At 39.1% G+C, this 25,960-nt stretch overlaps 1 protein-coding gene across 1 annotated transcript; it reads right to left on the reverse strand.

Annotated features, from left to right (window-relative positions):
- Positions 1-21,101: 21,101 nt before the first annotated feature.
- On the reverse strand, positions 21,102-23,008 carry ndufa4a (NDUFA4 mitochondrial complex associated a). Its single transcript, XM_063470820.1, has 4 exons — positions 22,853-23,008; positions 22,156-22,244; positions 21,976-22,036; positions 21,102-21,610 (listed from the first exon to the last, which is right to left on the reverse strand). Exons 1-4 carry the CDS (start codon positions 22,892-22,894, stop codon positions 21,554-21,556), a joined length of 249 nt encoding a protein of 82 aa, XP_063326890.1. The 5' UTR covers positions 22,895-23,008; the 3' UTR covers positions 21,102-21,553.
- Positions 23,009-25,960: the final 2,952 nt, after the last annotated feature.

The raw sequence follows: 25,960 nt of genomic DNA on the forward strand, positions 1-25,960 counted from the left end.
ATGTTTGTTTCACTGAGTTACAATTAAGATCATGACAAAAATGTATGACCTGAATTAACAACTTCATTTTCCCAGAACACCACACAGACTTTGAAAGACTTTATTTCTTTGATTCCTTCTGTAAAGGACTCATCCAGAGGGAAGGTGGCATTGGAGAATGTTCACTCACCCTTACTGAGGGCACAGTGACCTCAAATCTCCACAGAAAGTTCTGAAGAGCACTCGGGCTACCAGTGCGCAATAACAGAACCGACCTCCTTATCTCCAATTGGCAAAAGATATCCGATCTGTTACCCAGAAGATGTTAGAAAGTCTGAAACTGGGTTGGATTTTGTTGTGAAAGTTCAAAATTAGTATTATTATTATTATCAGTAGTAGTAGTAGCAAATAAAATGGCTTTGAACTCTTTTGTTACATTTTTTTTTTTAAATTACCTTAACTGTTCAGGTATAATCGCCATTTTTACACATAGTCCCCTATTTTCGGAGCCTTAAAATCAAGTGGACAACAAATATAAGGATTTATCTCAATACTTGGATGAAAATCTTCTGCAATCTGCCTGAAATCTACAACCCATAAATACAGTATTTCATCTCTTGAGATGCTCTGCTAGACCTCTACTCTATTAAATAACTGAAAAGCATGCTCTGTTGGATTGAGATCAGGTGACTGATTTGGCCATTGAAGAATATCCCATTTCTTTGCTTTTAGAGACTCTTGGATTGCTTTTGCGGTACGCGTTTGGTCAATATCCATTTGCACTGCGAAATGCCATCAGATCAGTTTTACAGCATTTGGCTGAATGTAAGCAGAGAGCGTAGCCCTGTAACACTTCAGAATTAATCCTGCTGCTTCTATCACAATCATCAATAAACACTAGAGACCCGGTTCCACTAGCACCCATACTGTACATGTCCACGCTATAATACTGCATATCCGTGTTCGACAGATAATGGGATCTGCATCAGATTGTTCTCTTTCCATCATTCTGGTACAAGTTCACATCGGTTTCATTTTTCTAAAGTCGTTTGTCCAGAACTTTGCAGACTCTTTTAGATGTTTTTTGGAAAAGTCTAATCTGGCATTCTTGTTCTTGAGTGTAACCAGTAGTTTGCATGTTGTTATAAACCCACTGCATATTCATTCATAAAAGTATGTCTTGATTATAGGCTTTGATAATAATGTACCTCAATAGTGTTCTTGGTTTGGTTAGATGTTATGAAGTTGTCCTAAACATCAAAATAATTCTGTTATCATCCACTTTCATTGTCTTGTGCAGTTTTTTTTTAGACTTCTTGGTGTTGCAGAGCTTGCCAGTGCATTTCTTCTTTTTAAGAATGTGCAGGATTGCTGAGTTAGCCATTCCTGATGTTTTTGCTATGTCTCTAAAAGATTTATGTTTGTTTTTTCAGCCTAATGATGATGCATCAGCATTTCTTTGGGCCTCATACTGAGAGCGCCACTGAACAGCTACCAAATCCAAGTTGACCTCACCTGGCCATAGATTTGTCTGTGAGTCTAGTTAATTTTGAGCCTTTAAAAATAGGGAACTATGTATAACCACAATTACAAAGAATTTTGATTGCTGTGGCAAAAGTAACTAAAAACAGAACAATAACAAATTTATGAGATGTTTTTGCAAATCTCATAAACTGTATTTTACTCACAATAAAACACAAACAACATACCCAATGTTTAAATGTTGAATGAAAAACATGGGCTTATTTTGAATTTAATGGCAGCAATACATCTCAAAAAAAGTTGGAATGGGGGCAACAAAAGGCTGGAAAAGTAAGTGTTACTAAAAAGAAACAGCTGGACAAACAGGTTAAAGCTCTAGCGTGCAAAAAAAATTTTTTTTTTAAAAAAGCCATATGTGAACGTGATTCAGAAACTCTGCTGCCGGGCCAAAGCTTGGACTGAGTCAAAGAGGAAAACTGTTCTGTGGTCAGACAAATTGAAATTTGGAAAACATGGACACTGCGCTCTCCAGAGAGGGACTGTCCAGTTTCTTATCAGCGCACAGTTCAAACTCTGCATCTCTGATGGTGTGGGAGAAGAAGAAGAAGAAGAAGAAGAAGAAGAAGAAGAAAGAAGACTCAGGACTGTTGTGCAGTTACAATCTTATTTCAGACAATAGTGGGACAACATTTCTCTCCTAAAAGTCCAAAAATTGATTTCAGTTCCCAGACCTTTAAAGACTGTAAACATGGAACCTTTTACCACCTTTTTTTGAGATGTGTTGCTGCCCTCAATTTCAAAGTGAGTTACTTTTTTTAATGAAAGAGCTAAATATATTTCCTGAGTTCTATTGCGAATAAAACATGGTTGTATGAGATTTACAAATCATTGCATCCTGCATTTATTTTAATTGTAAAACAATTACAGATTTTTTTCAGCTGGTGTTGTATAAAAATGGCTGTTAAAAAAAAACAACAGCAGTTGATGCAATACTAAAATCCTTAAATTAATTAAAGCTGAAAGTCTGAACTTGAACTGTATATTTATTGTTTAAGCTAAAATCCACACTGGCAAAGAGTTAAAAACAGTGTTGGGAAGGTTACTTTTAAAATGTATTCCACTACAGATTACAGAATACATGCCCCAAAATGTATGTTGTAACGTATTCCGTTACGTTACTCAATGAGTGTAACGTATTCTGAATACTTTGGATTACTTATTATCATGCTTTTTACAACTACATGAATGTGATTTATTACTATTACTGAAGGTCCGCGGCTCCGAACCGTAGTAAAGGGACCTCTAGCTAATACCTCGGGTTCGTGTCGGGCTCGTAGCTGAAAAATAGCTTTACTTTGTTGTCTGGGTCAACTTTGCTAGCGAAAGACAGAGAGAGGCGTTGAAAGGCTGCTCCAACAGAACTTATTGTTTCGGAGGAAAACACGAACACAGTGTACAGTTGAGTCTTAATAGCTTACTTACAAATGGGCTCGTCAGGCACTCTTCTTGGCTGCAGTGGTTATTATTATATTTACATGCTTCCAGCTCCCGTTTCTGCTCGATGACAACTCGTACTTTTCCTTTTTCTCCCTCCCTCGCTCACAGACACATAACGGGTATGGCAGTCCATTCTCCCTGCAGCACGGACTACACTGCCCATGAGGCTACATTCTTTATTAGAGCTATGCCTGTAGCATTCTGCCTATTAGCTTAGCACAACAACAACAACAAAAAGGCGCTCTCTCACCCAGGAAACACACAGTGGCAGAGAGAGCGTCACCCTGTAACCATGGCAACCGTAACGCTGCCGCCTGGAACAACTGAACATAGCTGTCAAACAAACCCAAACAGTCCTGACCCCAACACTGGTTAAAAATTATGTCATTGTCCAAACACTTCTGGATTTGATGCAGTTAGATCAGAAAAAACTCCCACACTTAGACCTTGTACTGTAACACTGCTAAGGTAACAAAAACAAAAAACCACTTATGCCACTTTGCTGCACGTCATTTTGATTTCACACACATCACACAAGCAGCAGTAGAGGACATTTAGAAACAGCCACCTAATCGCAGTTGCCTTTCAGTCACAACCAGCTGCTTCTTATAAATACAAATAAGCTTTTGCATTGATTTTACCGTGAAACTAATGACTTTTTGAGTTGTCTTTTTGAATCATTAAGGAAAGATGCCCTGTTGCAGTCACTCTTAATACCTTAAGCAATCAATCAGCAAACATTTAGCAGAATGGTTGCAGTTTATGGACAAACTTGTCTTGCATATGAGAAAAACAAAGAGATTATGTGAGTGGCTGTGGTGATTTTTACAGAATGGCAAGCAGAGACAATGACAAGTTAAGCCAGATTCCAGCCATAGCCAACTTTGACCAAAAGATGGCAGCAATTTAGAGGATGGGGATTCTTTAATTAATGTATATTTTTAGATTTCACTGGACAAGCAGGCCGGCTTTGCATGTCCTCATGGAAAACCACATATATATCCTCAGTAAACTAAATCTCAGATATTATCCTGGTGGGAGCAGACAAACCAGGATTCAAATCCTAATCCTGAATGTTGGAGTAAAACCTGACAAAAAAAAAAAAAAAAAAAGGAACACTCCCACAGGTTGCACATGTGGTTCTGTGTCTGCTGGATATATTAGCGTTAGCAGAGTTTGGTCACATTTTAGCAGTAAGCTACCTAACTGTAAGTATTATGCAATTATTGTGTGTTATTATGTCAGACGAGTCAGGAAGTTTTAAGAGGCCAGCTCCAACATGCAAAATAATGCCAACACCAATCTGGGTTGCATAATGTTAACTGGGGTTGAGGATATAATGTGTGATAAGTGTGAAATCTTGTCATGACTTTTGACTTCTGCAACTTATTAGAAGTGGTGTTTTCTTTGTAGAACACAGTATGTAAATAGATTTACAGTGCTTTGATGAACACAAGCCGATAAGCTCTTTTAACTTTAAAGCATAAAAAGTAAGCCAAGCTTGTGTTTTACAAAGAAAATGGGTAGCTTCTTTCCTTCCTTAGCACATTGTGCGGCTTCACTAATCAAAGACCTTGAGTCAAGTCCAGCACATTATCTTCAACCAATTGCATAAAGGAAGGCGAAAGAAGGTAATGGGGTTAGCAATATAAATCAGTGCACAAGAAACTCTATTATTGGTAAAGTAATGGGGACCGACATTGTTTGTAAGCTTCAGCTGTTTGCCTAATTGCAGATCTACGGGCAACACTGGCTCTCATTTACATATGTAAATTCTAAGCAGGCCAACAGAGCTGTTCTTGGCAATGTTTCCTCTTGCCTGCAGGAGGATTTTTTTCTATGTGGTTTCAGAAAGAAAAAGAGATAAACAAACACAAAGAAGCTAAAATAGAAAAAGAAGATGGAAGGGACCAATTAAGAAGTGATGGGCAGATACCAAATCAGAACTCTAGGGTGAAGTGACAGCCTAGCAAGGATGGTGTTTGGTAGTGAAAGGGGGGCTTTGGCACGCTAGAAGCTCAAGACTTTACTTGAGTACACAGAAACTGCAGCAGTCAGATGGGTAAATAAAAGAACGTGTGGCTCTTTACTTTAGGTTAAACCTGGGAGCACCCCTACAGATTGTCTGACAGTTGCAAGTGTCCTTAGGGCAACTTCCCTGCTAAGTTCAAGGACTCTCAGACTCACACTGATGTGCTCAAATGTGCACAGATGTTGCCGTGCCTCAGACTGTGATCTGCGAGCATTAGTGGCACTCTGTGTTACTAATTTATATAGACAGCTGGGGACAGTAGGAGCAGGTCCCCAGTGCTTTAACGGCTTCCAGACAGCATGCCGTCAGCTAATATAACCAGAGCAAGTGTGTATTTGTGTGCACGGAGGTGAAAGCAGCGACAGGTAATAGTACAACTGAGGAGTACAGCCTATAAATGAGAGCGCAGAGATTTTTTTGCAGCCAGACACACTTTGATCCTTATTGTTCCAGTGAGATGTCAGTAAACAGTAAGAGCGAGCCAACATGGGAACATGTTCTAAGTTCAAATTCACCCATCTGACAGAAAGAAAAACAAGTTTAGTTTAAAGGAGTATTTGGCAACTTTATCTCTGAAAAGAAATACTCATATATCTAGTCCATCTATTCCTGAACATGAACCTTCTTCAATCAGTAACAGAGATTAGATCACATAAAAGCGATACAACCTATTCCCAGCTCATGAATATACATTAGCTTTTCCAGTCATCAGAAGCCAGGGTAGGGGAAAACATGTGTGTAGGAATTTATGGGATTTACACCCACTGTACAGCATGACATATACTATGCAGAAGAAATAGGTGGTTACCCTTAGGAGTGACCACCTACGGTATGTAAAGCATCTAATGAGGGAGCTTAAAGCTAGACAAAATAACATGTTCTTGGATGTTTACACTTTAATTACAAGGGTGAGTATTTAAATAAACTGGGTTAAAGCTACTCCGACACCAAAATAAAATCACTAGATTTCTCTCTCACTGTGCTTTGTGAAATAATCATGGTATCACTTGAAGCAGCATCCAAATGCTGCAGTTCGGAGGCATGAAAGGCAGCCGCTGATATACAATTAATGTGACTTGGCAGCAGAGCGGGCTGGTGTCTATGGTCATGTCTATGGAATGTCTCAGACACTCACTTTTTGCCTCATATACACACACACACTCATGTGCAAAGACACAGGCTCAGTCAGGAAAATATCAATAAAATTCATTGCCACGTCGCCACATATTCCCTCCTGCTCTCCTCCTGTTGACAGACTCCTCCTATCTTCTGCTGCTGATCGTCAGGCTGTCCTAATTCATAGATCCTCCTGAGGAACCATCAAAGTGGTATCTACTGTATTACACAACTTTGTGTTGCTTCGCTCGTTCATTATACCCTTTGTTGCACACCCGGACTTTCACACATTAAGGGAAAGGAATGCCTATAATAGTGGAGGTTGAGTAACAGTCCAGAAATCAGATTTGTTCCCAGATGGCAACGCTTAAAGTGGGTGTTTTAAGATGTGTCTGTGTGTTTTCATAATCTTTAATGTTCTTTTATATTACATCTCTTCAATTTATCTAAAGCATTTCTGTTTGAACCTCTGCATGGAGAAAGATATTTACGAGCCGGCAACAGAGCGCGACATGTTTAAAGCTGGAAGGGCGTTTGTGCATGCGTGCTAAAAGAAATCACCTTGAGTTTTACACATTAAATGCTGCTAATGGGACTTGTACATGTTTCTATGTATGAGGAGACTGTATAAATTATTTTGTGGTTCTAGAGGGAGCTCTAGAAAATCTCACCCTAATGTTATCTAAGGCAGCATCTAGAGGTGCTGAAGACTAGAGACCTTTTTCCAACTACAATAGTGTTTTCACCACAGAAAGCACTCAAGTTTGATTTACATAGGGAAGGGTGTTGCTTGATTAGAGCGCACAGGAGGCAGCACACTGGACAATCACTGGCTGTCTGTGAATTCAGCAGATAATTACCTGCACTGTTCTCACAAAGGACCAATTTGACATCGCACAGACTTTGTACAAGAGAACTGGCAGATTAAAGAGCGTTTAATGACTGATCTGACTGCAGACATTTACATTCTCACTTGTATCGCTGTTGTGTAATGTCTACAAAAGTTAAGTGCTACAGTGCATGTGTGAAAACAGTTTAAAACACTTAAAAAATAAACAGGTGTGGAGGTAACTTCAGATCTTCAGATCCACCTACTCACACCTGCTTGAAGCTAATGGTTTAAGAGTGTATTAGCCCACAGACACTATTAAAGGTGGTTCTGGGTCTGAAAAGTGAGGCCAGCACGCAGGCGTCTTAAACCTGCATTCTTTGTAATAGCAGGAAGCAGCCATTCTGTTTGGTTGTATTGAAGGGATACGCTTCCTCTGTAATCAGTTGATTACTCTATGGGCTCAGTCTTTAGTTTCACATCACGCTAGATGAAACTTGAAGTTCATTTTTTAAATTGTGGTCACTTTTAGAGTCATTAAGGAGGCTTGTATAGGATCGTTTCATTAAAATGACTAGTGATTGACAATTTCAGTTTCAAAACACCAAGAGAGCAAAAAGAGGCTCAACTTGAGTCATCATAGCAGGGCTTGACTAATCAGTGAGTGACGTCACAATGACTACATATATCGTTTATGCTTTATTAGCTGCTTTACTAGCGTTACATTATTGGCAAAGGTCACGTTCCATTGTGGTTAATGTTTTGAATGCTTTTAACTGTCTATAATGGGGTCAACTGTGTTACAAGATGATATTTTATAATACAGGCATACTCAAAAGTAAAACTAAGGTACAGCTTCTTCTTGCAGTTTCAGTCTGCAATGGAAAAATATGTAAAACAGCACCACGGACAGCTCCACTCTGGAATTTGTCAAATGACTGAATCCGAATAGAATTAAAATTCTGTTCAACTGTGCATTTTATTGGGTCAAAGCGGGGCTACAATGAGCATGTTAAGCTTCTACAGACAAGCGTGAATCTTGGATTCCCTGCAAAAACACATTCCCTCTCCGAATCAATAATCCAATATGTTCAGTCAGAGATAACAGATGATCAGAAGATAGGTACCACACAGTGCCAAGAGGCGCCTCCATCACGCCTGGCTCACACATTTCAAGCAAAGAGGGGGCTCGCCAAAAAGGATCTCGAGGGACTGCCAATCTCCTCCAGTAATGATAATACCGGAGACAAATGAAGGCAATAACTAGCAATGGGATTAGACCTCTTATAAAAGTGTGAAAGGGGGAGATTTGGGACATCTGTCTCCTCCACTACGGTGCAAATATGGCAGCGCCGAGCAGTGCAGTGACAGCAAGTGTGAGACTGTTTTTAATGGGTGAGATTTTGCTGATGTTATCATTTCATATTTTTAGTGTATGCCTATTAATGTCTATTTAGAAAACCCTAAACTAGACTAAGAACTGGATTTTTTGTCAGCTTCAGAGATAAGGGCAGTATTTTGTACATCTTTCTAAATAGAGACAACACTCTAATATTTAAACAGTGTAATTATTTTCTCTCATAAGACGATTTCAAGGCCTGTGCTGTACTCAATCCAGTTATTGCATTTCCATTTACATGCACAATGTTTTGTGGCTTCCAATTTGGTGTTTCATATATTAACCAAAGTCTTTTCACTTTATGCTAGTAGAAACTAATGTCCATGTTGGAAACGTGCACTCTGTCTCCAAGAAGAACCTAGTACACGTCTGTCATTTCTAAAACTCTTTCCTCTCTAATATTCAGCCTATTGTCACTTCATTTGTAACTTTCCCTTCGTACTTTTACCTGCAGGAGAAATAGGATTCTCCAAAGCATTTATAATAGCACCATGTGCTCACAGAGGCGTGTTATCACACCTTGAAATACATATTTCCACTTCATTTAACTTCCACTGACTTCAGAATGTGCGAGCTGGTCACATATCATTTATTACTGCAGTGAGCATTATCCAAGTTTTTTAAAACCAGAAATCTGACGTTTCTGAGTCGTTAATTTTCATCCAATGAATGCAGTCTTGTGCATTGTGTTACCCATCTCACATGCTGCTGTGCATATTTTCTTTCTTTTATATAAAATATTAATTTTAATTCTCTAGCTAAAAAAATGGTTTATAAAGTCTTATTGCCTGAACTTGCAATTGCAAGCTGTTTTTTACAAGCATTGACAAATCCAAATATAGATCCTTAATACAAGGGCTGCATATTAATACACACTGTCTGTCTGTGTTCTGTGGGCGCTTTTAGTCATCATAGAAGGAAACCTTCCTGACTATAGCTTAACGCATTTCATGAATGGTTTAGTCAACAAACAACTTGTGTCATCAAACAGAGCCCAACTGCACATCTGTTAAAGCTAATCATTGTGATCAGATGGACATTGGGGTCCACAGAGAGCTGAGATTAAACGCAGCAGGCAGCAGACACAAACAGTACGTGGCACTGGAGCAACTACATATAAAAATACAACAACAACGAAAAAAAATCACAAGGAATATTATTTTGTGCTGAACATTCATTCATCATTTTTGCGTGACCGTTCATGTTTTTTGGATGATTAATTTACATTTGCTCAGACAAGCTGTTAATAAAAGTAGCACAAGTGATAAACTGCAGTATGTCCTGACTTCAGATAAAAAACTTAAGCTTGTTCTGTCAATTAGTTTTTAATTTCCTCTTGTGATGTAAAGGCAAGTTTGGATTTCACATGATGACATGAAAGCAATATATAGAATCTCATTTGCATGTTTTTTTTTGGGGGGGGGGGGGGGGGGGGGGTGGAGTTACCAGCTTATGCTGCTCCCTCTAAAACTTATTAAAAGCTTACAGGAAATAAGGAGCATGCTATTAAATTGGCTGCTTCTCTTTTTTTCCAATGGAATAAAACTCAAGGGATGTTATTTACAGTGAACACGGTATTAAAAGGCTATAAACAAAAGAAACATTTAGTAAAATACACCCGAGCAATTTATTTTCTATGGATTAAAATGTCTCTGACCACAGAATCGGTTCAGCAATAATGAGCAACATTCCAGTCAAAGTGATCAGACGGCACACTGGACGTTAACACTGAATCAGTTAATCCTCTGCTTCTCTTTGAACCTTTAAACCTCATGGACGTTGTTACCATTTTCTATTTATGGCAGAGAGCTAAAAGTTCAGTGTGCCTAGAATATGTATCTCCTCTGCAACCAAACTAGTTTCATATTAGCAAATCAGCTCATAAACCAGTGGCTACATCAAGATTACATTTAAATCTTGGACCTATATCTAACGCAAGGCATAAAACTGAACCGAATAATGGATGCTGGTGTGTTATGATTGTGGCTCAAACTGTAAATCTACAAGCTGCATTTTGCCCTTTCGGTTTTATTGCTCATCTGCACTTTAAAAGAACCTTAAATCTTACATGAATCCGATTAAATGTACCAGCATGGGCATAATTATGTTACAGGACAGACAAAAAGCTCTCCAGTAGGCTAATGTGCCTGCAGTTGCTGCTCTCTTGACTTCAGATGGAAGCCAGTAGGCCTAATTGGCTACATACAGCCTAATCAGACTTGTTGGATTGTCTTGCTTAACATTTTATCCCCGTTCTTGTATCAATTTTCGACTAAATTAGCCTGTTTCACCAGAGATATGGCAGAAATAGGAAGGGGGAGCTGCTAGCGCTGAACTTCACAGAGTGCCATGATGGAAGGTTTCACATACACCTTGTGTCATTCAGAGGCAAATGACTAAATGCAGTCTTGGATGAGTATACATCCTATGGTACCTGTTGTAAATGTTTCAAAAAATTTGCAAGGCTTGGTCCTGCATTATTTAGAGGGGGTATATTGCCCCCTTATTCAGGCACGGTGTCATTACAGCACTGTGCTGGGCTGCAGCTACAGTTTTGCCTCCTTGGGTTAATCCACTGGGGGTACTGGCGACCTGCAAAGCTCTATAGTAAAGTAAACAATGACATTTTAGCAAGCCAGCAAAACCTTGTTCAAATGGCACATTCATACTAGGTGAAAGCACAACGTGCTGAAAAAATGGGGAAATAGTCAGGAGATCCATAAAATGATGTAAACAGCGTAAAGGTGTAACATTTTTTTAAAAATTATTTGAATGCTTTAAACAAGCATGTAAATAAAAACCATTAAGCCCTATAAAATTAACACCAGTGAAGAAAAAGAAATAAATAAAAAAAATAGTTACGCTCAAGAAAAGATCAATAAAATACGAGCCTGATAAATTAAAATGTATAAAATAGGCAGGAAATCATTTCTTTGACCATTAAAAAAATACAGCTGGTGTCATCAAATACTGTCAGGCATGAGGCGACCTAGTGAAAGTGAATGTAGCATTTGTTGTGTGTCATTTGTGTTACATCAATTTAATTGAGTATAGCAGCAGTTTTTGGAACACTGAGTAAAATCGATGTCGCCAACTCATAGTTTTATGGCTGTTGTTTGCTTTCTAATTTACAGTTGTAATTTGGTGGGGGATCTCAGATGGGATTCTGAACTAATGATGAGGAAACCTATTCCTCCCAAGTGTCTCTTATTGATAAAGCCCAATGTTCATTTTGGCCTCACAGTTTTGCAGCTGCTATTTACTAAAATTTGGGATGTTTTTAAGGTAGGAATGTCAATCGATAGGTAAGGAAAACTAGACTACATTCAGCCAAGCTGATTAAGGTATCTGATATATGTGAAAAGAGCCACGTATTTTCCAAATTAAATAGCACCCAGCCATAAATAGGATCCTGTGGATAAAGTCAGAGTATTAAAAGTTGTTTTTTAAAAAAACATAAATAATTTTTATCATTCTACGTGAAAGATGTTGTCAGACATTTCTATAAAACAAATATATACATAATAAAAACCTTTCTCCATGGGATTCTCTATATAATGGCATTTGTTTGCAGACTAGGTGGGCACATTTTCACAGTCCAATCGTGATATAGCCACATAAACTCAACTACTGTTCAGATTTCCCACTGGGCTTTTAGGTCCTTTAAACAAAATATATGAAGTATCTTAACTTGTAGGCCTTTTTTTTCCTTTCTTCACATTTCAGTTGTCCCAAAACATACAAATCTTTTTCTAATTTGTTTTCTGTTTACATCCCTCTGCCGACTCCCCACGCTTCATTTTTGCTGTCATTGATTTAATATTGAATCTGAGAACTGTGAACTTAAGACAACAGCAGCAGTGGAACAGCTCAGGCAGAGAGCATCTCTGATCTGTTAAAGCGCAGAGAAAAATCTGCATTTCTGATTTTGTTGTGCAACATTGTGAAATTACTCCCAAAAAAAGCGTAGAAGGTGAAGAAATAGCTGACTATGATGAGAGAAAACAAGAGGCTTTAAGCTGTCTGAGAAGTGATGATGAGGAGGCAGGAAAGTTATCTTGGCTGTGGGCAGATGCTGGTTGCAGTGCCAGCTGGTGGGAGGTGGGCCCACCCGTCTCAGGCTCTCCCCGTCTCCCTTTTCTCTGTTGCGGAGAAAGCGACAGATGGAGTCCGAAGGTTCCATTCTGGTCCCAACGCCGCTTCTTCCGTCCTGCCTGCTTTTTCCCACCCCAGGCTGAGGGCAACCTGCCAGGGGAACATGCAAGCCATGCCCGGCCTCAGCCCTCCACCGCCGCAAGGGTCAACTGCTTACAGAGAGGGGTCGCCCTGCCGTCTCGATCTCCCACAAACACTCTACTGCCTCCCAGTGGATGTGAGCATCCACTGCATATTTGCTTTGAAGTCCTGTGTGAGCTGAGGCGTTTCTTTCTTCAGACAAAACATGCCCTCTCAAGGTCTCCCAGCGATGCCTGCTTTGAAATTACCAAGACTCCAGGCGTCATGTAAGCAGCAAATTTTTTACTAAGAGATAGAGAGGAAGAGCAGGCAGGGGCTAGATTTGGATATGTTGTACATGTTGATGTGAATGCGTGTTTTCTCTAAGGAGTGCTTTGGATGATTCATGTGGATTGCGTGACAACATAATAAGGGGGGGATTGAGATGGAAGGTGGAGGTCAAAAGGTCATGTCAAAACCATAAAACACTGAAGTTCATCACTTGGTGGACACTGACCTTTGTGTCAACGGTTTTGTGAACAATCAATGCGCAACATAGTGAAAAAAAAGCAGAGCGCGCTCATTAGGGATTCTTTAAGGAGTGAGGCACCTTCATCAGTTGTTCGGCTGGACCTCTTATTAACCTCCTGCTCATTTGTTTGTTAGACCCACACAGCTCTTGTTAAAAGCAGCTCATCCAAATAAAAGACAAGATTGGGCATGTTGTCCCTATCTAAGGTTTTTTAGACCCCATATCTGTTTTCTATTTTCTTTTGCTCCTGCTTTTACTAGAATCAGCTTGATATTTGTGAGTATTTGTATTCATTAACAGCAGAGCTGAATTATTACTACGGTCCTCTCTCTAAACTCAGCATAACGGAGCTGTTTCTCCTCTGAGCAGCCCATGCCGGTCCCTGAGGTACCTTTAGAGCACATTAATGGATTTTCTGCTATTCTACAAGAAAGTTATGGTTGCAGCAAAAGCTTCCTTTCAGTGTTAAAGATAGTTATCAATATTTAAATAACAGACTTCTTGTATTGGGTATTCTACTGTAATACTGTAACACTGGCCTCCTTTAGGCTCTAAAGAGTGACAGAATGGATGATTAAGGAATGACCTAGACCTCAAGGGGGAGAGCCAAAGTTCCTCGACAGCCCTCTGATGAACTGCAGGGTTTCTTGGAGGTCGGTCTTTAGTCACAGGAGAGTATAGTCTCAGAGCACATTGCACTGGCTTTAAGGTTTCTGTTAAAGCCGTGTGGTATGGTAATACATTGATTTAATGGAAATTGTCTGGAGATTTTCCAACAGCACGAAGAATGAAATGAGTTTTCCACTGGCCAAAAAAAAAAAAAGTCAGCTGTGAAAATATGAAGACTGGGGGATGTTTAAAAGCTGTCAGATGAACAGTTTGGTATTATCCAGACTGAAAAAGCTTCTCAATTACCACAGAACATGAAATGAATCTAAAGAGAGCAATTCTAACCAAATAATCAAGCCATTATCATTCATGACTCAATCACAGTGGAAATTATCAAGTCTCTGCTTGTGCCCAGCAGTGAGAGAAGATAAAAGAAGAGCAATGTAAGGAAACAAAAGGATGGTAATGGAGCTCAAACCAGTCTGTGGCTCCAGTGGGACTAGTGTTCATGTGTGTCACCGGGTTTGACGAGATATGGGCGCTCTGCCACATACATGAGCCTGATTGAGTGCAAATTAAATTCTGTTTCATCATTTGATAGAAAGGCAAAGGTATGCACACAAACTAGCCAACAATCTATTTGGAGGCAATAACTGTAAAGAAACTCCTTTCAGGAGAATACCCCGGGTTTGTGCTGGTGGGTTATGTTGAATATTTTCTCACATTAGCAAAACAAGAAAATATTGTCAGTATTCTTTTTTTTCAAAGAGTAGATCTGAAAGATGCTCTGGAAGCTAAGGACAGTAGTGTTTCTAAATTGTATTCAATGGAAAGAAAGAGGCAACTTGGGTGTTATCCGACCTGAACAGTGACACGATGCAGATTGCAGACAAATTTAGGTCTAATATAAATACTTTGGGCCCTTTGGCAAATGTTGGGTGAGCCAGATGTAGCAATAAATTCATGACACAGGGCTGACATGGGTTATGGAAAATGTTGAGTGGGCCAAATGTGATAATATTGTTATGACACTCTTGACATCTATCAAAGAAAAACAGAAGTCATAAGGGCATTTTTTCATAGAAATCTATAGGAACAGAAATCTGTTTGCAAACAGCAGTATCACCCCCTGTTGGCCATTAAAAGCAATGCAGGTTTAAGGCAGTTCAGAGTTGGCTTCACTTTTCAGAGCCAGAAGCTATATCCACCTTTTATACTGTATGTGGGTGCGTCCCACAAACTCACGACACCTGCTAACTAGTTCGCCTGCTAATTCGTTCACAAAATACACCCACACTCACACACACTCACACACACACACACACACACACACACACACACACACACACACACACACACACACACACACACACACAAGCATAGGCTTCTTGGATACACAGCAACCCATGTTTGCTGTAATGGCTCAGTCACACTAGAGTAAAAATGAGATAGCAACTTCCTTGTGACTACAAAAGCATACAACACCTTCAACCTTCTTGGCGAGTTCTTTCAATAACAAGGTGATTGCACAGGTCTCCTGGTGAGAAGCAGTCTCTCCCCAAACAAATGTGGTTGGACTGACTGCAGTCATTCTCAGACAGATTGAAAAGGGTTTGCAAATAACTGCCGTTTAATTTATGATTGCAATTAGTCTGAGCGAGACGGCACAACTCATCTGGGGTGAATCAGTAGGGGACTTGACTCAACTCGTTTCCAAATGGCTGTATTCTGGTTATACTTCTGGGCGCCTGTCATTTTGTAGTTAAATCAGTATCCTGTAGCAACTACGTCGCTATTTGTGGATGAATCTCTGAATGTCTTCTTTTTCAAATCTGTTCCTGGCTAGGCTCAGAATGTAAGTAGCTCATGTGATTTTCTGTTTAATGTGTATATGTGTATTATCAGTAAGCGATTGCTCGTAACTGCCAATATGACACCCATTCAATTGCAAACTGACAGCACACTGATTCCATCTTATTGCAGCATGGCTGTACAGTGGTTAGTACTGTTGCCTCACAGCAATGCTTGAATCCACCAACTGAATGATGTGGCATTCGCATGTTCTCCCCATCCTTGTATGGTTTCTCTAGGGGTACTACAGTTCTTTCCTCTGTCCAAAGACCTGCATCAGGTTAGGTGAATTGGTAACCCAACCTTGGGAAATACCTGACAGAAAAGCTAGAGAAGACATGGAAGGTGAAGGGAAGAGTGGTCCCAGTGGTAATCAGAGGGCCCAAACTAGGCTAATGGTTCCAGTGGATCCCAGAAACGACAGCCAAGATCTCTCAAACAGCAAAGATACTGCCTACGGTCAAGCTCCCAGGCCTCTGGTAGGTAGAGGACCTGAACTTGAAGGATAAAGACCGCCTGTGGAGATTGGGGAATTTATTATCTATGTATGAGAATATTATTTACTTACTAGCTATTTTTATATATTTCATCTTTTTGGCAAACATGGGGAAAAAGCTTGTTCTAAAGTGTTAAAGTGTTGTTTTAAGGCCACTTCATGCAAAACTGCTGGGAGGAAAAATTTTCGATTCTGACTAATACAATAACTTTCAAGTACTCGCCAATTTTCTCCAGCTAGTCTCAATGCGGAAACAGATGTTTTTAATGCAGAATAACATTCAAAGGCCTTGCTAAAACACTGACTCTTGTAATCCATTAAAAGTCAAATTCTGCATAAGTGTTACCGCGTCTGACTTTTTTCTCTACAGTTGCTCAGCATGAAAATAAAAGCTAAATGGCTATGGGAGCCTTTTGCTCTCCTTCAGCCTTGCTGCCAATCTTTAGACACGCTGCACACACTGATTTCGGTTACTCCGGTGCTGTGGGCTTGTCTCTATGTCTGGTTGCTGTTTGGATAGTTTTATGTGGTTGTTGGTGATGTGTGGGATAAGCTGTTGGGATAGGTGGTGCTGGTGTAGCTGCTGGTGTGTGGAAGCGCTGTCTGGATGTAGTCTGGTTGCTGGTGTCAGCGTGGCTCTAATCAGCTGTTGGCAGGCGGATAAGCGGGCGGTCTCTCCCCGCGGCGGCACCCCGGGTCGAAAGCCGGTTTGAAGTTTAATGATGCCAGCTGCCAGCTCCACCAGGCTGTGAGCGCTAACGAGCTGGCACTGCCGGCGGACTGGGCCGCAGCGGCAGCACCTGGAAATGTAGCACACGTTTCAGAGGGGCGGGGCTCCGCCGGGGCTGTTGAGGGGCCTGCTGGAGACCCAGGACGGCTCCATCTCTTTGAAGAGCGCCCCAATTTCCATATTTCATTACGCACTGCTGACTGACAAGGCCCAGCCAGATGTTCTATTTTCAGCTATTTAAATTTTGACCTGCTTTCCTACCATGGATGCAAGAAAAAAAAGGGTGAAAAAAGCAGATTTCATCAAAACACAGATGCCAAGAATGATGAGAACTTGGATTGGGTTTGTTTGCTAGTTTTTCTTGCAATACTTCATTCCTTTCCATCCTTGTCAAGCACTGATAGAATGATCACAGATTAATCACACTTTAGCTTACATCCGTTTTCACTGCAGATATTTGGTTGGCAGTCTATCCTGAGGGGTGCACTGTCTTACTCAAGGACAACACTCACTGATTGTTTCAGCGATAAAAACCTGAGACCTTGTATATATGAGACAGTCTCTAACCATCCAGCCAGTCCAATGCTGAATTGGCTCCAAACTGAGTGATGCATGCTGTGAAACACCACATAAAGCATGCTCACACAGCCTCTTTGTCCCTGAGATATCGGAGATGATTAATTCCTGCAGTATTCCTCTTGAAATGGATGTTAAATTGCAGCATCCTTACTCAATCCCTCATGCAAAAATACATCGACAACCCTGACCTTTTTGTGCATCTGCTGAAAATGGCACTTTGTCATCCTCGGTGAGCAGACTCAAGGATCAATGTGATTTTATTCAGGGGAAAAAAACGTATACAGCAAACTCCCTCTCTGTTGGCTATATGAGCATGTGTCAGTGTCTGAGCTTTATGGAAGTGAAACTGGAAAAGTCCAAAAAAAAGGAAAAATGATGAAGAGTAAAGGAGAAATGGTCACAGAGAAGGATAAAGCAGGGGTGAAACAAAACAAGAACAAATGGAGAGCAGATCCGAGTTGAACACCAAATGGTAAAAAAATAAGAGGCACTCGCCCTGCAAGAATCAGGAGGAGAAAGGCTTTCACTCATTACTCAGCACAGCTCACAGCAGGGGAGGGAAAGCAGTTTATTCCTTCAGTAATGCATCTGTGAGTGTGGATGTCTGTGTCTGAGTCTACTGAGCCAAAAACAGAGTGGTAATTGAGAAGTAACTAAGACATTACTGAGGCAATATTGACACAGAGATAAAAGTGGATGAAATCCATCACGATGTTTGTTCCTTTTCAGTCTGAAGCACTTGTTTGTTTTTCTCACTGTCATTCTGTATGAAATATCTATAAAATGTTACACAAAAAAGTGTGTTTGGGGGATTTTTGTGTCTGCGTGTGTGGGTACTTTAGATGTTGAACCTAATGTATTATGGTAGAGTCTTTACCTTACACTATAAAGCGCCTTGAGGCTGTTGTTGTGGTTTGGTGCTATATAAATAAAACCAATTGAATTGAAATTGAATTAAATTGAAAGTGTCTCTACTGTGTGTTTAATGGAGGACATCTAAAAGAATGTTTCTCATTTGCATATTTTGTGTGTACAGACAGTTACTTGAATTACCTCCCAGGTTGTATATAGCACTTAGTTACGGCCAAACACGGGTTTTGTGAGGTCACAGCGACCTTCACCTTTGACTACTTAATTCCAATTAGGTCATCCTTGAGCCCAAATGGACCTTTGTGCCACATCAAATCAAATTTCCTTTTGGTATTTCTGCTATTGTTTCCACGACAATGGGAAGGATGGACAACCTGAAAACAAAATGCCTCTGGCCTTGGCTGTAGCCATGAAGACATAAAAAAGGAGTTAGAAATTAAGGTGTCAACATATTTGAGGGTTTGGTGAGAAGAGGAGTTAGAAAATAGATATAAGGAAAGCACAAGGCAGCACATGTTATATAATAATATAGGAAATTGCAGTTCAGTTGTGTTTGCTGTTCATCAAGAGGTGTAAACAAAATGTTTCCCTTTCATTTAATTTATGGGCAACACAACAAATGAAACTGCACTATTTGGTTATTAAATGAGGGATGAAACTAAATGCTGGAAAGGGTTACTGGTAAATTGCAAATCATTGGCAAACATAGGTGAAGGACTTTTATTTTAATGAAATGGGGTTTTTTTTAGCTGGAGAATTAAGAATATTGAAAATAAAATGTAAAATTAAATAGATTTAAAACCATTAACCTTAACTTCAAAGTTAAAGTTCCATTATCTTTTAAACCTGAGCAGCTGCACTAATCAAAAAGCTGAACAAAAAGTGAAAAGAGAAAAAAAGAAAGCTGAAGATTATTTTTGTGGTACTGATGGTTTCCTAAATGACTTTTTGAAAAGCAGTCATTTAAGCAGGCCACTCTCTTGTATTTCTGCTCAGACATCATGGCTAAACTTTGCCGATCACAGTCATAAAATATTCAAGATAATACTCGAAGAGAGAAAACGGGATGTCTAGCTGTTGCTGACAGGCTTATACTGGGGTGGAATTGCAACAGCTTCAAGTGCATGGCTTTCAGATTAAAGAGAATGGAAGAGCTTTTTAATTGTTTCTTCTCATGCACAAACTTCAAAACTCACACAAGCTTTATGAAGATGCTTTGGTCAGGACTTTGCTAATATGAATGGTGCAAGATTCTCTGCATTCTCCCATGTTTTTGGGCTGCCTGACCTTTGGTTTGACCTTTTGAAGAAAATTTGCAGCACCAGCTGCCTAGTGTCTTGCCTCACATTAATTTTCCTCGTTATTTTTTTTTTCTATGCTACCTTTGCAGTGTGGCAGAAAAAAGCTGAATTCAAGGGGTCAAGGGTCAGGAGTAGGAGGGTAAAGATGCAGGTCATCTTGGCTCTGCAGTTGTGTTCAGCCAGTTTCCTCAGAGGCGTTACTGCCACAAAGCAGTTTGAACTCTTCCCCCTTTAGCTGCCTGTCAAAAACTGTCCCTCAAGAGTTGACTGTTAGATTATTAGAAAAGCTCCTAAGCCAGTGGCAAGATCTGAAAACTGCTGTTCACAAACGCTGTCCATCTAATCTGACTGAGCTGGAGCTGTTTTGCAAAGAAGAATGGGCAAGAATTTCAGTCTCTAGATGTGCAAAGCTGGTAGAGACATACCCTAAAAGACTTTTAGGGTATGTCTGTAGGGTATGGCAGCTGTAATTGCAGCAAAAGGTGGTTCTACAAAGTATTGACTCAGGGGGCTGAATAATTACGCACACCCCACTTTTCAGTTATTTATTTGTAAAAAATGTTTGAAATCATGTATGATTTTCGTTCCACTTCTCACGTGTACACCACTTTGTATTGGTCTTTCACGTGGAATTCCAATAAAATTGATTCATGATTGTGGCTGTAATGTGACAAAATGTGGAAAAGTTCAAGGGGGTCGAATACTTTTGCAAGCCACTGTATATATATATATATATATATATATATATATATATATATATACATACATACATACATACACACACATATATTTAGATTAAAAGCTGATATTGTGTTATACACTGTAGCAAAAGCCCCAAGGTGAAAACTGGGGGATTCACGTGTGTGCAACACTACAGAGGATGGGTGAAGACTTCGAGGGCTTCCATTCAAATATGAAAGTGTCCTTGACATTTTCTGCACTGCATTGGCTGCTCATCCTTGTCGCATTTCTCCAGGCTGCAGATGGAAAAGCACGACCTGTTGACATTTACAAACTTATCTGGCTGAGAGCTACGGCATTCTATAAGAAGACACCTCCAAATGTCCCACTGCCAACTTCCAGTTCATTCCACTTAATGTGTAACACGAACACGCTACTGCTCTAAACCAGGGGTGGGCAATCTCAGTCCACGAGGGCCGGTGTCCCTGCAGGTTTTAGATGTGTCCTCGAACCAACACAGCTGATTTAAATGGCTAAATTAGCTCCTCAACATGTCCTGAAGTTCTCCAGAGGCCTGGTAACAAACTAATCATGTGATTCAGGTGTGTTGACCCAAGGTGAGAACTGAAACCTGCAGGGACACCGGCCCTCGTGGACTGAGATTGCCCACCCCTGCTCTAAACCATCAAGTCCAGCTTTGAGGAGAGGAGAGGAGAGGAGAGGGAGAGCAAGAAAAAAAAAAAAACCCCCAAAAAAAAAACCCAAAAAAAAAAAAAAAAAACAAAAAAAAAACCCAAACACCTTTTTACCACCATGTCTTCTCGATTGAAGCAATTACAACCAACGGTGGTTCAAATACAGACAGGGTTTCCTTTTTATGTCAAAAGATTGGACAGCAACCAAAAGTAGTGTGGTACATAATTTACTGTTAATCAGGTTAAAGCAGGACAAAGCTAAAATTAGGTGAATGCAAAGCAGGTATAGCAGCAGCAGAACATGACAAATGTAAAGAAGTTGTGGACATTGGTCTGAAAAGTGATGCAATATGTATGCATATTAGACGCTGGAAAGTGATGATGCAAATTAAGACAGGACAAGCATATAGCAGGCAACAGAACATGAAAAAATAAAAACAAATTATTTTCTCTGTATAGAGGAGAAAAGACTCCTGTACTTTATTGATGAGACAGCGAGTAAATCAATTTCAAAAAGCCAATAGGATGCAATGAGGAAACTTAAATATGTAACATCTGTGCGGGTTAAGCCTCTGCATCATTAAGCTTTCCAGAGGAACGTTCACAATGGGCCAGTTTGTGCAGATCTGCCGATCTTTGTGCTTGTGGTCCAGCTGTTGTTTAGAAATCAGGACGGTCCTTCTTCAGCTTGCTGTAGTCCATGTTGACTGTGAAAAACTGAAAAGACACACAAAAATAAATAAATAAATACATACATAAATAAATAAATAAGGCCCAACACCAAGATTGCGCAGAAAAATGCATGCACCACCATAAATGGTTTGGGTCACTTGCCACAACAAACACGACTACATCAAGTTACACTCGTTAATGACTTAATAAGCTTTGTTAACACAGGTCAGCGTTAACAAGATTATGTTTGATTAGTCCAACTAAAGAGGAATTATCCCTGGATCAGAAACTCCACCGCTAAAGCTACACAATATAATCCAAGAGTAAAACCACCTCCACTGTTAAATACATCAGAGCAGAAAAAAAAAATAATCAAGATTGCAAGACAATTAAACATAAGGGATGCACACCTTGTACTGATCATTTGGGCCAAGTTTGTTCCAGGGCTCTGGATTATTCTTGCGATCCCAGCTGCAGAAAGAAGAGTTAAAGAGTAACTCCTAGGCACATGGCAACCAACTTAAAAAATTCTCTTGTATGCAAATACGAAAAACAAACATTTTTAATTAATAAAACGGCATATGACTTACCAGACATCAGGGTTTCTCAAGCCCAGACGGGCGAGGTACAACAGAGACATGGCTGCTCCTCCACCAATGAAGATGAAAAGGGGGATCAGCTGTAAGAGACAAAGGAAGATAAGGTATCTTATCAGCTGAGAGAAGCCTAAAGCTCTCAAGACAATGACACTCAACTACATGTTTACACTGAAAACACGCCCCTGCTCACGTAGGCAGCCTCTGGAATGAAACATGAAACGGACAGGGGCTCAAATTGGTCAACTTTAACTACCATAACTATAAAATATATATATATATATATACACATATTTTGTCGAAAACAGGCGCTTTTGTGGGTTCTATTAATAGTCCACAAGGACTTGCTAACCCAATGTAGCCAGCTAACTAGTGGGAGCAGCCATTTAGAGCACATGAAAAGGCTCTTCGTGGTTAATAATCAACAACCATCGAATGAGTAAAGTCGTGACCTTATTTAACTGAAAGTCATCAGCTGCCAGAAGGCTCACTCTTAAACAACAAATTACACAGGAAAAAATGAAAATAGAAAGACTGCTACATGCTTTGATCTCTCAAAGTCAGTGCGGTCAAACGCAGAGCCTAATCAAGCTAACACTGCTAACTGGCAACTTAGCCTAGTACCAGCCTGGGCTCTCAAAAAGATTAGCCAAAATGACTTTTAACCTGAATATAGTTACAATATACTTACAGCTGGGTGGTTTCTAAGTTGTTTGCGGACTATGGCGAGCATTTTGTCGTTCCTCACGTGCCAAGTTATCCGACTTTGTACCCAAATAAAAGGATTACGAGCAGTCTTGCCAGAACAGTGCGCAATTTAATCCTTGAGAAAGGGCGGAAGGAGGGTAGCGCAAGCACCAATAGGATGCTCACACACTGCCTGATCCAGCGTGAGTAAAAAACGGAATTAATTATTACTATGTTCAGTATGCATATCGATAATTTTGTTCGTGGATATAATAAATTCCGAATAACTTCACGTGGTTTAATTAATGAACTGTTATATTGCTCGAGCTTTGATTTCCACGCAGCATTTTTAATCCGGCAAAATCAAAGTGGTTTAAAAGCCCCAACAATCGCTTATTTTGAACAAAACAAATATTTAATATATATTCTCTTTTTCTTGAGGTCAAGAATAAAATTAACCTTCAGGACTGTCTCTGTTTGTGAAGCCTTAAAATGTTCGTCTTAATTTAATTTGGAATACTTATTTTATGTACATATTTACCTACTCCAATGAAAAAAAGTATTTTATTATTCGTATTCCCAATATTTCTTTCAAATTTTATGTGATTATTAAACAAAGAAAAAGGTTAAACCTACCAAGGTTATTGTAATTAATTAAAATTAAAATAAGAACTAATAGTAGATGTCGAAAAAGCTTTTTGGTTAATAAAAATAAAAAGTACACTTTTGAAAAAATATATAAGCTAACTGAAACGATTTTGAGAACTTGAAAAAATAATTAAAATAAAATGAAAAACATATTGTAACCGGCCTGATGAGGCTTTCGTGGACATGTTTAGTGAGACTTGTGCTGCTTTCAAAAAGTTCTTTTTTAATGTGCTAGCTATTCTGATTTTTTCCCAAACATCCTCTCCAGCAGATGCTCTCCATATCCTGGAGGGCTGAAACAAACACTGAAGCTAATAAAAACTCAATGAAAAGTAAACATTTGTAACCAAAAGGAGCAAACTAATTTTGGGAGCTATATTAAACTCGACTGACTCAAACCCAGAAAGTCAAAACTCAAAAAAAAAAAAAAAAAAACTAATCAGAAAAAATAAAATTATAATAATTCTGGTTCCCATCTTATACTGCACTATAAATATAAATTGTGTTTAATGTAATATGTGCAATCAGCTATATATGTTTCCCATACCAAGACAGAAGTAACTGTTGCTCATAATTATATCAAGCTACAGGATAAAGTCTACCTAATGTTAAATTCCCCTTTACTCTGTTTAAAAAAATCTTTAATATTAGTGGCATGATAAATAACAGTAGAGACACACCATGATAATTATGATGTTTGAGAATAAATATTCAGAGTAATTCATTATGTATTTCGTTATTTACTTCTCAACTTTGTTCTAGGGAAATGAAAAGTTTCGTAACTCCTTATCTTGCTCTATGGCATCTACAGAGAGCAAGATTAGGAGGTTAGAAGTTTACATACACTCATCATGGGTATGAAAGTCATGGTAATTTAGGTTTTTTTTCGAGAGGGGAATGATTGCACAGCTTAGATCTTTAAAAGACAAAGAATCGCTAATCCACACAGGGTCAAAAGTATACAGATACGTATATATGTAAACATATATATATAAACGGTACACAATCACCCAAATCTTTTTTGACAAGACAAAGGCCTATTAACTTCTCATCACAGAGAATGATTGGTTACAACTGGTAATTTCTCTTTGCCAGCATAAGGATGATTCACTGGATTGACCAGTACTTAGAACAATGGGACACAGCTGGGTGTTCCAAAAGAATCACCAAACAATCCAAAGCACAAATCCAAAGCTGGGTTTGGAATGGATAAAGGAGGCTAGCATTAAGTTTCTGGAACAAATTCCCCAAACCCCTAGTCTCGACTCTATTGGAAATTCGTGCAGTATGATTAAAATCCAACTTCTTGCCAGGGAATTAACCAGATTAAAAAAAATTTTCTGCCAAGAAAAGTCAAATGATCAGCCAGAATTATTCCAGCAGCTTGCTAATGGCTACCAAAACTGTGTGGTTGAGCTGAAACTTGCTAAACAGAACAATTCGTGTTTTTAAAAGTCATTAAAGATGTTTGCCGTACAATCATTCCACACTGGAAAAACAACAGTTCAAAGAAATAATAAAGAGTCCAAAATCATCATGACTTTCATGACCTTGATGAGTTATCTTTTTTTTTTGAAGTTGCTATTTTGTTTTCACTTTTGTTTTCTTTGGATTTTCTCCTCACAGTTAATGTTGTTAATTTGTTGTTGAGGCACTCACTGATTGAGTGCCTCCCCTCTGCACCGTTATGAGTGTGGTATATTTAGTGATTGTACGCTAAATGCTACTTTCATATTATAATTTCCTGAGTACTTCCTCTCAAAGTGCACACAGATGAATTTACAATTCACACTATACATAAATAGTGCTCACTTACTTCAAATTTATTTTAATTGAATGATTAAATAGATCTCAGATTTCACTGTATGATACTGGTGAACTATGATATTGATGTTGAAAGTTGGTTATTAAAACTTATTAATTAATCATGCTAAAGAAAACAAGATTTGGGCTTTGGACTGTGACATTTAGAGTGGATGTAAAACTAATCTAAGTGGAAGTTTAAACCCTGAAAATGTCATCAGATTTCAATTTTTGCTATCAAATGCACTTATTTAAAAATCCTGGGGGGAAAAACACTATGTACTTTGAGGACCTATAACTTAAAATTTCTGTAGTATGAAGGCAAAATTTTGCAGGCCTTATTTAAATACATTAAAGATTACATATTTTGTTTCTTTTTTAGACATAAAGAAACAAAACAGGCTGCTGTTAACATCTCTTTTATCAGTGCATCCATGTTTTAACAGCACAGTTCACTGTCAGCTATTTCTCCTCCAAACACTGCATTGATTTTCAAGAAAAAAAAAAAACCTGGCTATTTAGTTTTAATTGTCAGGTTTAAGGACATTTCCCTTAAGACATAATCAATATTCCACAGTTTTTTACCAGTTCCATTCAAAATATTGATTCAGGGGCATTTCATATTTAGAAGTCCGGTGTCCTTTCATTCCTTAGGTGCATT

Source organism: Pelmatolapia mariae, linkage group LG4 (assembly GCF_036321145.2).
Source record: "Pelmatolapia mariae isolate MD_Pm_ZW linkage group LG4, Pm_UMD_F_2, whole genome shotgun sequence".
In the NCBI taxonomy this organism is placed as follows: domain Eukaryota; kingdom Metazoa; phylum Chordata; class Actinopteri; order Cichliformes; family Cichlidae; genus Pelmatolapia; species Pelmatolapia mariae.

Bases quoted from the DNA above. Each gene is read 5' to 3' on its own strand.
- ndufa4a (XM_063470820.1), bottom strand. From the start codon at position 22,894: ATGCTCGCCATAGTCCGCAAACAACTTAGAAACCACCCAGCT. The intron at 22,037-22,155 runs GTAAGTCATATG...TTCTTTCTGCAG, and splicing joins TTGAGAAACCCTGATGTCTG to CTGGGATCGCAAGAATAATC. The intron at 21,611-21,975 runs GTGTGCATCCCT...GTGTCTTTTCAG, and splicing joins GCCCAAATGATCAGTACAAG to TTTTTCACAGTCAACATGGA.